General features: G+C 29.0%; 1 protein-coding gene across 1 annotated transcript in view; it reads right to left on the bottom strand.

The window, feature by feature from the left end:
* The window catches only part of LOC114123679 (potassium voltage-gated channel protein Shaker), a 106,123-nt gene extending 91,785 nt beyond the window's left edge, over positions 1-14,338 (bottom strand). Inside the window, 1 exon segment of the mRNA XM_027986739.2 lies at positions 13,763-14,338. Within this exon segment, the coding sequence (XP_027842540.2) occupies positions 13,763-13,869 (107 nt within the window). The 5' untranslated portion in view covers positions 13,870-14,338.
* Positions 14,339-17,674: the final 3,336 nt, after the last annotated feature.

Here is a 17,674-nt window from a genome sequence, read left to right as displayed (position 1 = left end):
GAAAGCGTTGGATGAATAAACAATTTGCAGAAATCAAATTCAAAAAAAATATTTTTATTTTTTCATATATAGAGTAACTCATCAAACTTACTCGCTCTAAAATTTTCTTTTAAAAGTAAATAATTTAATGAATATACATATATTTTTAATGTCAAATGAATTATGTTCATAAATTACAATCCTAATTATTAAATCAGTTATCAAAATGGTTATACCAAGGATAATAATCTTTCAAAATGGTAAAGTATATAGTGGATACCTATCTAATATAAACAAATCCAATATCTATCTTTCTATAAAAAGATAATTCTCATTTGAAAAATAGAAGTTAATACCTTAAATAGTACAGTAACTCTCAACAATTGAATAAAAATATAGTCTTTAACTATTTTTATAAATTTAAAAAAAAAACAGATTGTAAACAACTGCATTATCGAATAAAAAAGTGAGCGAGCATGCTTAGAAAATCAACTATTAGCCATCATTGTATAGTATATTTATACATATAATCACACAGATATAATTTATAAATTGCTCAAACACAGTATTATAATTTATAATACTTAATTATAGTTTTAGTCTTTCAAGCAATGATACCATAACATAATAATACGATATATTCCCAAAGTGTAAAATCATAATTGCGTTTTACTTTAACGTATTCCGGAAATTTAAGAGGATCCCCGAGTCGACTATATATGACTGTGTGGTACACGGGTAAATGAAAGTATAAGTATGTGGCGTTCAGCGTATATATAATATCGTTGTGAAAAATTACCAAGTTTTTGTAATGAATAATAGATTTAATCCATCCACGGAAAAACATTTTTTTTTTTTTTTTGAACATTGCACAAGGTAACACTAATATAACGGCCTAATCAATATAGCGTGTATATACTATATTTAAGTGAGTGTGTGTGTGTACGAGCGCGTGACCAGGGACTAAAACGAGTATTTTGACAATCCTTTTACCCAGGTCACATTTTTTAATTATATTATCGTTTTTCCATTAATTCCACTCAAAATCTTACTGGTAATATTATTATTCATTTGTTACGTTAAAAATCGAATCGACGTCGGTTGTTATAATTTTTACGTAAACTTGTATAGTTTATAGTTCGCATACGATTATTTTATTACTTCTCAAATAAATACCATATTATTTTAATATTAATATACTACTTTAACACAATATTATCGATTAAACGTTCATAATATTCTTGCCAATATTATTACTAATATATTATGTTGATTATCTCTATGACTTTAAAATATTTCAACGACATTAAGCGATGGTCGTACGATAGGAAATCGATTGTTAATCGATTGATACCTTTTCATAATACAAGTACGCACTGCTGCAGGTGGACGTGACGGACAAACGTTTTAGTCGATTTATTATTTATGAGCACGCAGAAAGTTATATTATTTTTCCGTTCCATTAAAGTTGTTTATTATAAATATATATTTTTTTTAAATCCCACCGATAAAAGTATAAAATGAAATACAAATCATAGAGTTAAAATCATAAAAAATATATTAAAATTATTGAAAGTTAAATTATTCATTTGGTGAACAATCATATATTGATCTTAGGTATCTAATATATTTTATAATCATTCATAGTTTGTATGTATAAAAAAAACGTGTTTAAATAAAAAACAAATTTTTTAGCTAGTTGTTATTCGTTAAATTATGGGTACAAATTATTAAAAATGTGTAAAAGGTTTTTCATGATTTATAGGAGAGTTTATTATATACTATATAAAAATTAATTAACTTTGAAAATTAATTATTCGAACAATTATGAAACAAAGCCCAAATAATTGAGTTATACTTTTTATTGTGTAGTATGACCAGTAAAGTGTCACGTGGTAAGCAAGAACAAAAATTGAATGTGGTGTAAAATATGACATAGTAAATATATTAAACTATTTTTTTTTTTTTTATATATATATTATTATAGCAAAAATAACTTCATGATTTTAATAATTTTTTTAATCTATAATTAACAGGTAATACGCACTTAGTATAAGACACTACGAAACTTTTATTGAATGTCTTTGATATACAATTTTATAATAATATACCGTGTACCTGAAAATAACTTAAATGTTACCTAGTGATTATTTTAATGAAATATTGATTTTTTTTTTTTTTTTATTAAAACTACTGAAGTTTATATTTTAGTCATATCAGAACCGGAATAATTTTCATTATGGTTTTCAGTGAATAAAATAATGAAAATAATGTCTAGAAAATAATATTAACGAATAAATATTAGTTAATAATAATAATAAAACTAACCATAATTTATAACAATATTTCAACATTTGTTTTATACTAAGGTATATAATACACACGTTTAAATGTTTAAGAAATAATATTATACGTCATCCATCTTTCATAAAATCAAATTAACCTCATTTATGCTCTCGTCAAACTTTGTAATGTTTTTTAAAGTTTTAGTACTTTATTTAAATGAAACATAATTAAACATATTATTCAAACGATTTTAAAATTATTATCCAGTAGTATATAAGATTTTAGTTATTAACTACAAAATATAAATACAAATTTATTAGATTTCTCAGTGTAAAAATGAACATACAATTAAATTCTCATTACTTAATAGGTTTTATATGTATTTAATAATATGTAATGATGGGGAACCATATAATTTACTTACTTATTTGTTAACTTTGCTTCACCTACGGAAATCTATAGTTCTGAATGTTTTGTAAATTGTTATAAATCTTAATCATTATAAGTTAAGACGAATAATTTAACATAACATAGATATCTGATATACGTACATTATTTATAAATTATATTAATAATTTTTTTTGAAAAAAAAATATGTAGTAGGTATAACAGTTATAATATTTGGTCTAGGAATAAATAAATATCGGTTTATATTAACGACATAAATTTCTCCAGAATATAATTTTGTTTATTTACTTATTTATTATATTATTTACTATCTATTTAACAAAGATATGTTATATCATCCAAGATTAAATATATATATTATATGTTATTGACATTAAAGGACCTGTGCTCCTCGAGAACTAACTAACTTGCAAACAATCAAATTCGTATGCGCTTATCAAACTGAAAACAATTTAATATTGTGTTTGAATAAATAATTCTCTTAGTAGTAAAAGTTTAATATTATGTAGTGGTGTTTCTCGAGGGACTACTAGTTACCTCTTATATTCTCACACATGTGCAAGTAAAAAAATCAATGACTTCAACATGTAAGGTATACTAAGTTTATTATGCAAATGATATGTTTTTTTTATTATCAAAGATAACTTGTGAGATGATATAAGTATTTTTTACACAAGTAAAAATGATTTAAAAGTCAAGACGCATGCAAATTTACCTAAGTTAATAATATTCAAAATGATTGTTAAAGACTTTGATCAAACAAAATATTATTATTTATGTAATATGTTTATGTATGACTGTATGATTACGTCATAGAGGTTTTTTTATTAGCTTTTGATGTCATAGCATTTTTAATACTGATTATCCTTCAATTATTACAATTGTACGCTTACAAGATAATAAACGTGGTTAAATCGCTAGATAATAAATTGCATTGTAACTACAGTCAAATCCAAATTAAAAAAAAATAAGAAGCTTAAAATTGTTTATATACTTAAATTAAGGAGCTCGGTGCCAATGCGATTTTGTACACAAAAATACGCTCTACGGGAATAGAGATTCTGTTCTGTAGAATCAACCAAATTTGATAATTTTTTTTTTTAACTTATAGAAATATAGAAGGTAATATTTTACAAGCCGCATCGATCTCCGTTTTTCAATATTTTAATTTTAAACTTTATAATCTGTCTACAAAAATAATACAATTTTAAACAATTTTGTATAAATTATATTTTACTATTATTTTAAATAAAATAAAAATCTGAATTCGATGCGGCCTGTAGGAAGTCTTCTTCTTTCAAATAAGGATATAATTACTAAAATTCGACAATTCTACAAGGTCTGAGAATTATTCCCGTGAAGTCATTTTTTTCGATATAATACACCCTATCAACCCCTCTTAAATAGGTATTGGGTAGTAAATTAGTGGAAAAATATTATAATTAAGGTGGTAACTAAAATACAAAATTTTATTTTCAAATTTCATAGAATTTCGGAAAACTTGAAAATTTGGCACTGAGCCTCTTAAGGTATATTAACTTATACCAAACCTTATAATTATATACACAGTACAATTTTACATATTTTCAATGGAATGACCAAAAATAATAGGTTTTTTTTTAAATAAGTTATGAACATAATACGATAATAATATTAGTTGTGATACATTTAACCAGTGGTGTAACTAAAAGGATTCCGAAAATGAGGGGGACTCAAGTACATTCATACCCGAAATAATACAATGTTTTTGTTTTGTAATAAAATATTGAACTTTTTTTTTCATAACAATTCAAAATAATAATATAATTTTGAATTTATTTAATATTCAATAATATTTTTTAAAAACGTATGAAATAGTTTTACTAAGATGAATGCACTTTCCTTCATAGATCTCACTTAATACTGCCTGGATGAGACGTTGAGAATTTTACTCCCGGGTATAAATTTTGATGTTACACTTACACCACTAAATTTAGCTCATATATTTTTGGAATATAACATAATTTAGATTAAACAATTAATTGTTGTGTGATAATCAAGCAACAGTAATTAATACTTAAATTATTAACTGTAATATTTTTACACGAATCGCAACTTACAAAGAACTAAAAAAATTTTTTTTTTTTTTAAGGTGTGATTTAACTAGATTCTGCAATTTATTTTAAAAATCATATTTTTGTCACTTTTAAGTTTTAAACAACATTTTTTTCCCTATAAATAAAAATAAAAATGTTTATGGCACAGTAAGTGCTAACATTGATAATACTTTAATACGTATAATGATTTATGAACAATTAATGCTCTATTAAAAATATTATTAGAAAATAGAATAAGAGAAAGAAAAATATTCTGTGGCTGAACCGTACAAAACCATAGAAATAAATTCGATGCAATTAATATATTATCCAATTTAAACGTTTGTGTGTTTCGCTTATACAGGACGTTCGGTTGCGCAGGTAGGTGCGTTAGTTTAATTCAATATACTCGTAAGCAAATTAGTACGGAAAATTTATTATTGAGAATTTGAGCGAAATAAACTATATTAATATATATTTTATGACGGAAATGCGCGTTAAGCTAAATGTTTAAAACAACCTCCGCAGAGGTATTCGCGGTCTAAATCCGGTGAAGTGTGATCAACACCAATATATTATAATACTCGTGTGTATATGTTTTACGTCTATATATAAACGCCATTACAACACGGTTGTATCATTGGACCGGATGGTTAAATATTTTACGTCCCAACGACTAGAGCAGCTATTATTGCAATAGAAATGTGTAACTCGGGCAATAGGGGATACGTCATTAGAGTCACGTCGCTGCAAATCTGTAGACAACAATGTCAGGAGATTGGTCAGACCATTATTCGGAAACATAAGCCTATGTGTATGCATACACTCACACACAGATTATATAGATACGAAACTATTATTACACATATCGATTTAAATAATGTATAATACACAATAATATACCTATATAACACACATAATAGTGAAATAAAAATATACATACATAATAATATAATATATTGTTCGGGGGGGAAGTACGTTGCAGTTATATTTATTATGACATATTACAGAGAAAAAAAAAATAATAAATTAGATGAAATAAAAAATACTTTTACATCGATGCTACGGTGGTTTATTATTAGGTTAACTGTATGTACAGTATACGTATACACGCCATGAGATCGTATAAATCGGAAAATTAAAAAAAAAAAAAAAGTGGGTAAATGGGTAAATGGGTACCTTTCTACTGAGCATTAGGTGCCGTGTGGATCATTATTATATATTATAGGAGTGTTAAATTTCAATCCAATGATAGGTATCATTGTATACGAAAAATAATTCTGAACGAAGATTTGTCAGCCTAGGATATAATTTCCAGTGGTTGGTAAAAAAGGTGGTTTATGTTTTAATGGCCTAATACACCAAAATTTAAGTTTTTTTATAATTATTGTAAGCATAACTTATGAAAAAAACTTTTATTAAATTTTCAACTTTTAGCTACTTATGCAAAAATTTTTATGAATTATCCTACAGAATAATTTTCAAATATTAGTGATTTTGACGAATTTTTGTCAATATTTGAATTTCAAATGCTAATAAAAAAAATTGTGCCGATGTATTCTTATAATTTTTTAATTACTATAATAATAACTTGTGAAAAACTTGTATTCAATTTTCAAGTTTTTTTGGCCATCCGAAATTTTTTTATCGACACTTCAAAACAAAATTCTCAGAAAAATCAAAAATTTCTGTGGTCTATAATTAATAACTCAAAAAAAGCCAAAATATTTTGAAAATTCAGCCATGTATTAATAACGGTAACATAAACATGTGGGAAAATTTCAAGTATTTACAATGATTAGTTTTTGAGTTACAACTATATAAAAAAATCGATTTGGTCGAAAACTGGTTTTGAGTAAAAATTTCCGTTTTTCCGTAATTATTTTTTTTGTTTTTCTTGATTTTTTTGAAGACTGTTGGAAAGTGTTTACTTAACCTAACCTCTATAATACACCAAGAATATTCACTTTGACATCGGAAAACCACCCCCGAAGTTTGAAATTGAAGCATTATTTTGACTAGGTGCGCTATACACAGGCACAAAAAAAAACACACATCATTGTAAAATCAATACATTCATCACTCCGTTCAGAATCTAAAATTATAAAACTAAAAAAGCTCCTTGATAGCATTATGCAAAAAACTTTGGCCTTTGGTTTTCAATCATTTTATATCCACCGCGTACGATGGTCTGTGCGTTTAATGGATTACTCAGGTCAATTTACATAGGTAGTACCTAAAATCGATGAAATTTAGAATAGAAATAAATGAAAAAATGTCCAAATGCAACGTTTTTTTTTGTGTTTATATATGAGTGTATGTATGTGTGTGTGCGAGCACGATGCTCAAAATCAAACTTGCGTTGGTCACACAATCATAGACCTCGAGACGGCTATAATTGGCACCTGCCCAAATTACTTTGACCCGACTAGTCGTGAAAATAAAATAAAAAAAGAGACCTGACGGCTGGCAAATTGTACGAGAAACCTGAATTTTTGATGCCGTGAATTAATGACTATAACATAATATTATGATACCGTCGCAGTGATTTACGCACGGTATTATATAATAATAAATAATCACATTTTATAGTTTAATATTGAGTATTATTTTTTACATATCCATTGATAACAGACCAAATAATCAGAGCAGAATGATTATGCGGAAACACTAAAATTTAAACTATCAATTATTTGCCCTTTAATTAATAAAAAATCCCTTATAAAATACTTAGTTATTTTTAGTCAGTTAAAAAAAATTGTTATGCATTTACATGTTTGAGAAAAATGTTAAACGTTATCGTTAATACATTAGTTTATAAATCTCAATTGCAATCAATAGTGACCTATAGTAACGCATTTTATATTCATTTAAAAAAATTACATATAACATTAATTCTCTTGTGAAAGATATATTCAATAATTCTAGTCTCTTCCCAACAATTTTATATACCTATAATGAATTTAAAATTTAAAATATTAAGTATCTTCGTATAATGAAAGTTTTTGCTTTTTTTTTAATATATTAATACAAATAATTTTCCTATTCATGATTATAACACACAATTCGTTAAAGATATTAATATTACATTACCTAAATTGAGAACTGTTTTTTTCAATCTGGAGCATACATTTTTATATTAAAGATAACGTATGTATTCATGATTTTGTTAAATTTAAACAATTAAAAATAAAACTTATGTCCCTGGATTTATATAATATTTGAATATATTTATAATTTATCATGTGTTTCTGATAATGTATTTAATATTTTGAAATATTGTTTTACAATACAATTATAAAATATAATTGATTATTTTTAAGTTATATTCTTGATAGGTTTATTTAATACTGTACGTGCGTTAACTCTTATCTTCAACACAGCCTTTGGATTTGGAGATGATCCAACAATTTTTTTTAATTGTAATACACTTTTTAAATATTGTTTTTTAGACGATTAATAAATAAAAATGATAATTATTGTAATTTAATTAAAACCTCAATAAATACCACAAAAACCTTAGGTAGTCAAATATAAAATTAAATTGACGGAAGGCAATAATTTATTCATAATACTCGGTGACCTGTATTTACAACACCACCAAACAGATAATTCAAGAAATATCCATAACAGTTGTTATATAACCCAATCAAATTGTAAACACGTTATATCTCGTTTGTGGATACTAAGATACAGCATTATCGCTGACAATTATACTCATCTATTAAACTCACCACAATTTCTCTTACCTAGACATTAAAAAAGTTATACAAAATTATACTCTCAACTCTTGTCAATATAAGTGATTTTAATTGTATATCATACCAAATAAAAACAAAAGTCAATCATTCCTTATCTTACCTATACCTGCAGCAAATGTTTCATAAGATAAGCAACAATAATCAACTACTAATAGGATCAAGTAATAAGACACATACAATTTTATTCATCTACCGATCCGTTATGTCAAGCAAAAATCCTTATACTTTCAGGATAAAATGATTCAAATTTATATACATGTCTTATCTATATCATAAAATGTAGGTAATTCATTTTTTGATTTATCTAGTTAAACACTTTTTTTTGTAATCTGCAATGACAATGACAATGAAAAAAAAAACAATATTGAATACGAAACAATACACTGTCATTCATAAAATCATACGTTTCGACCACAAAACAATTAGGTTAGGTATCGATGCGCTTATACTGATAAACGCTACTATATCGTGTATAGAAATTCAAACATACAATATACGTTCAACATACGAGAAGAATACTGGCATCGCGTATGTGAACAAAAAATATGTACAAGTATAAATTATGTTCTAATATTATACTTTATACGTTGAAATAAAATACGACGAGTGCAAGCGTGATTGAATGTTGTTGAATTCAAACTTCGTGAAAAATGAATTTTCGTCGGATTACATGAATACATAATACAATATGTATACAAGGTACAAGAGCGAGAACAACTTTTTATCAAAATCCATGATGTTGTGATGCAAATATATAAAGGAACATCACAACATTATAGCACGTCACGTTACTATTTTATTATTTATTAATCGTTTTTTTGATAAATTTATGTTTTTTTTTTAATTTTTTTGTTTAACATAATTTTAAGTTGTAACGACGTAGTATTTTTCATTTTTATAATTGTTTATGTTCCTTATTTTAAATGCAACATCATATTAATATATGTTTCATCTATATTTTTCTAATGACTTTCATTTATATTGAAATCAAATTTTGAAATATTAATAATTAATAATTATACACATAGTTTGATTTTCTGACTAGTTTTTTAATCATAAAATTATTCAGCACTAACTGTCCATCTAATATATTTATTTATCAATTGATTTTCCAAATGTATAAGTAAAGTGTTTCGTATCTTTTAATGTGATTTTATTTCCCAGATAGCTCAGTGAGTAAAATTATTTGCAATTATTAGACGGTAGGAACAATATATTATAGGACAAATAACAAACATTTATTAGATTTCCATTTTCAATGAAAATATTAATAAGCACCTGTTTATTTTACATTATAAATGTTTCAGTTGTAAATTAAAGTAGTTACTTCGAGGTTAATTTATCAAATAAACCTACTTAATCCGACATTGAAAATCAAAATTTTTCGAAACCATCAGAGAATTTACCAAGAGTATGACTGTTAGATGATAAAAGAAACTATAATATGTATATTGTATAATATAATATTATGTATAACTGTACAGGTTTCCGTACATAAGACACATTATATTAATATTGTGTACATATAGTTTAAACGCGTGGTAATTTAAGATAATTTTTGTTTTATGCATATTAAATTAAAAATCAATAAACTCGAGAAAATTAATGACCTAAAACTCTTTCAGATCCTTGGTTTGTGGGGGTATCAGTTATTGTACAACATATTATTATCTACCGTATAGCTCTATTGTTTAAAGAAAAAAATAATAATGATTTCCCCTATAGTATAACGCATCTTTGTACGTTGTACGTACATAATATAATGTATAGTAAGTTTATCGCGCGTGGTTGATTAAGTATCATCGTATCCTTTTTCCATATTTCTATCGCTATATCTGAAGACTGATTTATTCGGTAGGTAGGTTAAGTCGAAAAACGGACCTCACTCGTTAATAACGGTAAATTTGTTACTCCAAGGACTGCACGAGAATGTGTTAAGCTCGCCACCGAAAAAGGTTTCATATTATTATAAAGTAATTAAAGAAATAGAATAGACACGCAAAGAAAACGTATAAAAGCGAAGTGAAAAAAAGGGAAAATTCCCCGTCTCCCCGACATATGTATTATTATATTATTGACCATTTCCGGTAATAAGCTATTTTCGTCATCGTCGTCGATGCGCTTGCTATATTATATGACTATATGCATTATACTTATATTGTGTATATAAGTATGCTGTGTTCTATATATATATTGACACGATTTTGGCTGGTGCACAACGTTTGGATATAAGGAAAGACGACTCGGCGGCGTACCGTGCGGGCGGGCGGAAAGTGAGTTGGGTAGTACAACATCCGCGGTTATACAAAAGGACCAAGAGTCAGCGCGGGTGCAGGAGCTCCGCGGGACTCGTGTGTCCGGGGGTACAACCTCCCCGTGGTAAACGATTGGCCCGGTATCAACCGCGCCCGGTATATCAATTTGTTCGGAGGTTATAAATAGCCTATTTATGATGCCGTACGCCCACGTCAACCGCGACGACAGCACTCACACACACGATCGTACACGTTACATTATTATACGCATTGTACATGTATATTCACGTATTCATGCCGGCGGATTTCCGAACGTACGTCGCGAGACATATTATAAACTTTTACGCGCGCGCCACCCCGCCGCCGGCGTCCTTCCCGCCGGCGGCAGAGGATCCACTATACGCGTCGCGGCGACGACGGTTTTACGATCTCTCCTCCTACCCCGCACACACGCCACTTTCGACTCGGTTTTTCACTTAAGGCACGCGGCTATATTATTATATTATGCAGTTAATCGGATACTCGGATAATAAAAACGACCATAAATAAATAATATATATATATATAGAATACAATGTACGACAAGTGACACGATGGTGAACGGTCGATATATTATTTTATATATTAATTACAGTATGCGCTGCACACGACTTCACTCGTTCCCGAAAGAGAGAGAGAGGGTGAGAGAACAGTACTTTTACAATACAATTATTTTATTTTTATAGAAAATATACAAATATATTTTTTTATTAATTACAATTTACAACATTAATTTAATTCTACACTGTTAGATATTGCAATTCACCTTTTTTAATATTGTTAGTATGAACCCATAAACCGTACTTACGTCGTTGTTGAACCATTGATCTTTACATGAAAAAAAAATATTGTACACACATTGTGAACATCACTGATCGTGGGACATAGTGAAAAAATTTAATATACCGTTAGATCGGATGAGGGTGTGTTGGAATTTAAGTAAATTGGTTGTTGAAAATATTTGTCATATACGAGTGCAATAAGGTTAAATAAGTCGTAGGTAGACCTTTTAGTCTCGAAAATTAGATTAAATAAAGCAACATGTTTAAAATAATGTACAATTATCGTTGAAATATTCATAACATTGCGATATTATTTAATTCACAGTCATTTGATGAATACATTTTGTTAGGACAGCTTATAATTTATATATATAATTTTTTTCTTAATTTACAATAATTTTAAAGTATGACATATCACAATATCATAGTACTTATTATAATTAATTTTTGATTATTTTAAAACATTTATATGAATACCTATATATAATTTATTGTTATTATTTTTATTTGACGTCCGATATTGACTGTACCTCAGGGTATTAATTTCCACTAGGGAGACTAGTGCTTAGGGGAACCCTAACATAAACGCCTATGATAGGAACCGTACGTATTATAAATAAATGACGTCGTGGGATTAAAAACTATAGCAGTCAGGGTGGTATGTATATAATATATACGCATATATGTATATGTGAAACTCGTGGCGCCCCTGGCATCCCTGACCTATAGAATTGTACAAGAGCAGAGGGTGAAGGTGAAAAAGAGAAAGACTGAAGCCGTTTTGTGAAAAAAAAAATACAAATATTAGTTAAAATTTCAATATTACTATTAAAATAATTGTTTGGTAACCTTGGTTACCAAAAAGTTAAACTGTCTTCACTCAGAAACGTTTTTTTCATCGCATAACAACCATTTATCATTGAATTCGAATATAGCACACCTATTCAGTGCCCATTCAATGACAAAGGACGCTCGACTTTTACTGTACGGTTACCTTATTTGTATTTATCATTCTAATACAATTTAAGTTTTTACTTTTTAAAGTGCAATATGTTTTTGATGTGAATTTATGATATATTTCCATATAGTATCAATATTAATTGATCGTGATTGAAAAAATAATAGCCAACGCTAAATGTTGAGCCGGGAACTCCACGTTTTTAATCCTAATATTATATGTATATAATTCAAAAATTGTGTGTAACAATTTTAATAAAACTGAAAACGAGTAAGGCCTGAATCGTGTGCTGTATTAAGGTAAAAAAATAAACCTCGGATAAGAATTGCAAACTTTGTTATTGTTAACAGTATAGTGGTTCTTGGGTGGGCGCAAATGTATAGACGTTGCCGGCGCTGGTAATTTACTACGCGTGTATTATATACAACACTAACGAAAAAAACCCACAAAAATCGATGGTCGCGTGAAAACAAACACGGCTTTTGTGTGTACATTATATAATTACAATATATTTTAAAATATGATTTTTCAGTTCACAGGATGGACACACGAATCGTCTTCTGACACGCCGACCTGCGGTCATCGGGCCCAAAGCGCATTTGCATAATAATATTCGGTATAATAATCGTTAGCAAACCACGCAACGGCATACCACCACGCGTGCATATAATGTAATAACGATAATGATAATAATATCGCATTTTCCAATAACCACGATCCTCATCGTTATAACATAATTTATTTATTAGGTAATAAATACTTTATTAGAATGTTTAATTATTATAACATTTTCATTAATCTTTAAAAATACCTATCACAGTCACTACTAACCATATAGAAAAAGTCCGTTCAATCCACTATCCTAACCTAACCTAACCCAACTATCACCTGAAACTTAATCTTCTTAAAACCAAAAGAAAAACGTTTGTCTTTGGCTAACTGGCGTCATGACCTGTTTATCTTAATAAGCAACATTTTGAACACTATAATATCAGTTATATATATTTTATTTCTAATAATTCCATGACTATAAGTATGTCTTCTATCGACTGACCTCCCTGATCAATTCGTATTATTATTGTTCAGATATATAACAGGTGATCTTATAAAAAAATCAAAAAATATTATCATCATCATCATCATAATATTATAATGTGTGTTTGTGTGTGGTGAAAAGGGGTAGGGGAGTTAGTGAACGGTGACACGGTTATAGACGTACGTGTCTGTGGGCGAATCCCTGTTGGCCAACCGCTGTCTCTCCACGAACCGGGCGGCAACAGTCCTGGAATCGTCGCCGAACCCGTAAAGTCCGGCCACCGCGGCCATGCGGCACTGCGTTCGGCGACGGCCGCTTCGCCGCCACTATAGCCTGTCGTGGGTTTATTAATTTTTTTTCCGTTTTTTCCGCCGCTTGACGCTACAACATTTATTATATCTCGCCGCCGTCAATCGTCCGGCACTCACGTCACTCTCACAACTACCGGCGGCAATGATTGCGATCGAGATGACGTCACGTGTCCGTGCGATTCACGATTTAAATGGTATTATCCTATGCGACGGCGGCGACGGTGTGACGACGGCGAAGACAATAACGCGAAGCAACCACGACTACGATCGGTGTTATACCGCAGAGACCGAGGTTACCACTGGCCATCACCGTCAAATATTGTAATACGATGATGACGATAATGATAGAAATAATAATAATATGTTCAATGCGATCGCGACTACCGGACGGACGACGACGACGACAACGACGGTCTCGCGGACGGCAAGCAACAAGCTCGTTGAATCCCGCCAAAACGGACAATGCCACCGCCGCCGAGACGTGTTCGCGCGCGCAGCTGTCGCGGTGTCAGTCTCGCCCCTCCCCTCTTCGTTACGGACTCTCTCACTCCCCCTCCGACCACTAACGCCACCGCGCGACCAACCCCTTAAAATCTACCCTGTCGCATACCCTCTCCTGAACGCGCGCGCACCACCACGCTTGAATACCACCCCTCACTCCAAATTTCGCCTGTCGCTCCTGCCGCGCGATCGTCGCGTATACATTCACCATGTCAAACGTGGTGCCTTCACCGCCGACCACAAATCACTGCATAACGGCTGTTCATTGCAAATATTACCCATAGATATAAATATATGTGTGTGACGTGTGTATATGTGTGAGTGTGTGTATAATGTCTATGGTATTTGGTATTTGTAAGCACACATTTCAATTAGTAGACACCAATCATTGCTATCTGCCTATCTATATTATAAACAAAGGTAAGAGAAATAGAACAATGCACATGTTTGGCGAGTGCGTGGTATGTGTATTCAGGTGAAGAAACAAAAAAAAAAGAAGTATTCCGTTTAAATATTTTGATATATTATTATGTTATATATCATAAAAACGACAGATGAATCGTAACGTGCGAGTGACTTTGTTTACTTTGTGGGTTTGAAATTTATGGGTTTTGCGAGATTCTTGAGCCCAGAACTCTATAAATGGATGTATACTGGAATGAAATAAACTCGGAGAGCATTTTTTATTAAGATATTTTTATTATTTATAGTATATGCACAGATACATACATACATATATATATATATATTACTGTTCAGAAATTATAAAGGATTTGGTCATAATTTTACAGTGGTAAAAGTCAAATGTAACCCTTTTTAAAAACTGCATTAAAATATGGCCATATAACTGTCTGTATTTGTTTGTACTTTCTTAATTAAATTCACTTTATTGAAAGTACTTTATTTGATTATAGATATTTCCATTCTATATATACTGTATAAATGAGAAAAAATATTAGTTTATACGTGACAGCTGGATGTCAGGTGCTTGGTTCTTATTGCGTAGATATAGTATTTACGTGTTTTGTAAATTTAAAATTTGAATAATTTTGTGCAGTATTATAATATAATTTTATAAGGTGACCTGAATTACATGTAAATAAAAGCCACAATATTTATATAGGAAAATATGGGTTTGTTATAATTTAAATGTTAGTGCACTGTATTAAATGATGTTCATTACATGTGAATAATATTTTTTTTATAAAATATTATGATACATTATGTAGAAAATAATTATTTTTTTAAGGGTCAAATTTTTTAATAGACATTTTTTGTTGGTCTTTTTAATACAATCCTTATTAATGGGTTTATGCGTATTTAGGACGACCAAAAACTCAAGTAAAAAACAAGTTAAGAGACAAAGTCAACAAATTGTTTGCATATGGGGCTCGTTAAATATTTAAAATCATGAATTTGCATCTGATAGAATTAGGCACGACAATACATGCGAGTATTTTTTGAAGAATACCACGTAAGTGATTATATATAGTAGGTATACATCATAATATTGGACCTTAATAACGTACTATATTCAGAATAGTTACGGTATGTTCACTTTGCTTGACATGTCTTGTCTAGACGTAATAAAACACAGAATACGACTGATAATTATTATCATCGTACTAATGACACGATCGTAATGCGTCGTCAGTCACCGTGGTCCGATAAATATAAATTTTAACCATTCAACCCTTCCAAAACGTCTTCACGTCTCATTCATCACTGGTCATGAATTAATACACTGTAAATAAATTATAATTATTAAGCATGTGCAATGTACATATTACAATTGGTGAATTCATGAGTTCTAAGAGTAGACATAGTAAATAAGCAAAATATTATATTTTAATACATTAATTTATTTTATTATATTATTTATAACAGGTAAATATTAAGAAAGTATATGATATAACGCAGGGTCTTCAAAATAAGAGTATAACGTCATTCATCTTCGGTTTACAAGATAATATTTCATTATATTACATTTAATTTTCTCGAAATACTATTTAATTTGCAATAATAAAATTAAAAAATTAAAAACGTAAATATTTAAAAAAAAATGGATTGACTGAAACAAACACAGTGGGGCACTCTGTTTATGACTACGTATACATATTATTATTTGTAATATTTAAATTTATATTTATGTACCTACTTAAACATACGCTCAAAATAATTGATACCAAAAGAAATGACAACTATTATGTGCATTTGTAAATAATACATAATAACTATTGATTTTTAATCGATAAACCACATATTATAAGTTTCATAACATACCTTTTTCGAACTTGGTTACAAAAAATAAAATATATATATATATATATATTAACACAATGGCTTAATAACCTAATAATATAGTTCATTGCGTGGTTATAATCGTAGGTGTAAATATTTAAAAATAAAATGGCATTTCTAAAGTGATTTATTTGTTTTGCAATTTGACCATACTGTTTAAATACATAATATATAGTCCATGGTAATACGAATTTACTGCGTTAAACATTAAACATTCTAGTAGAAGGGTATGTATATGCGTAGTTTTTACAACTATTGCTTTTGCTTATATCAATTCAAGGAGCATGTACATTCAATAAAATAAATTAATTAACAGGGATAGTAATGATAGTATTTGATCGTCCATAATACGTGAGTTTGTATCAGTAATAAAACAACAACTTTTACTCATATAAGATGAATGATTTCAAACGGGTACAATTTCTTATTCTTCCTTAGTGTTTGTCTTCTAAACTTTTGACAGTTTTCATCGTTGGAAAATTGGATTATCAAACTTTGAAACAAAGTCAAGTGAATACGGTACACTTCAAAATAAATGGTTTAACGCCAACTATGTACAAGATGGCCTTACTATGACTGGATGAATGACGTGTAGTACGCCGGGCAAGATACTACTAAGTATTTAGTACCTAATTCATTGAATCTCAAATTCTTGAGTATTAATAAGAATGAATAATAACTTTGCATTTAATTATTATATTATTATTCTAAGTTCTTACCCATACATTCTAATATACAATACTACCCATATTGTTATTAATTCTATGGTAAGTGTTTGCACACGGGTACATGAAATGTTTAAACGATTGCTCACGTTTAAAGTACCCAATTTAGAATGTATGGTGTATATTTTTAATAATATTTTTAAAATTAAAGAAGAAGAGAATCCTAGAAAACCTATTACTGAATAAAATGATATCTGTTAACGTACCACTGTCTAGAAATCTTCAAATTTATATATAATTGAAATTTCTACTTGGAA

Source organism: Aphis gossypii, chromosome 2 (genome assembly GCF_020184175.1).
Source record: "Aphis gossypii isolate Hap1 chromosome 2, ASM2018417v2, whole genome shotgun sequence".
Taxonomy (NCBI): Eukaryota; Metazoa; Arthropoda; class Insecta; order Hemiptera; family Aphididae; genus Aphis; species Aphis gossypii.
This window is presented reverse-complemented; position numbering and strand designations above follow the sequence as displayed.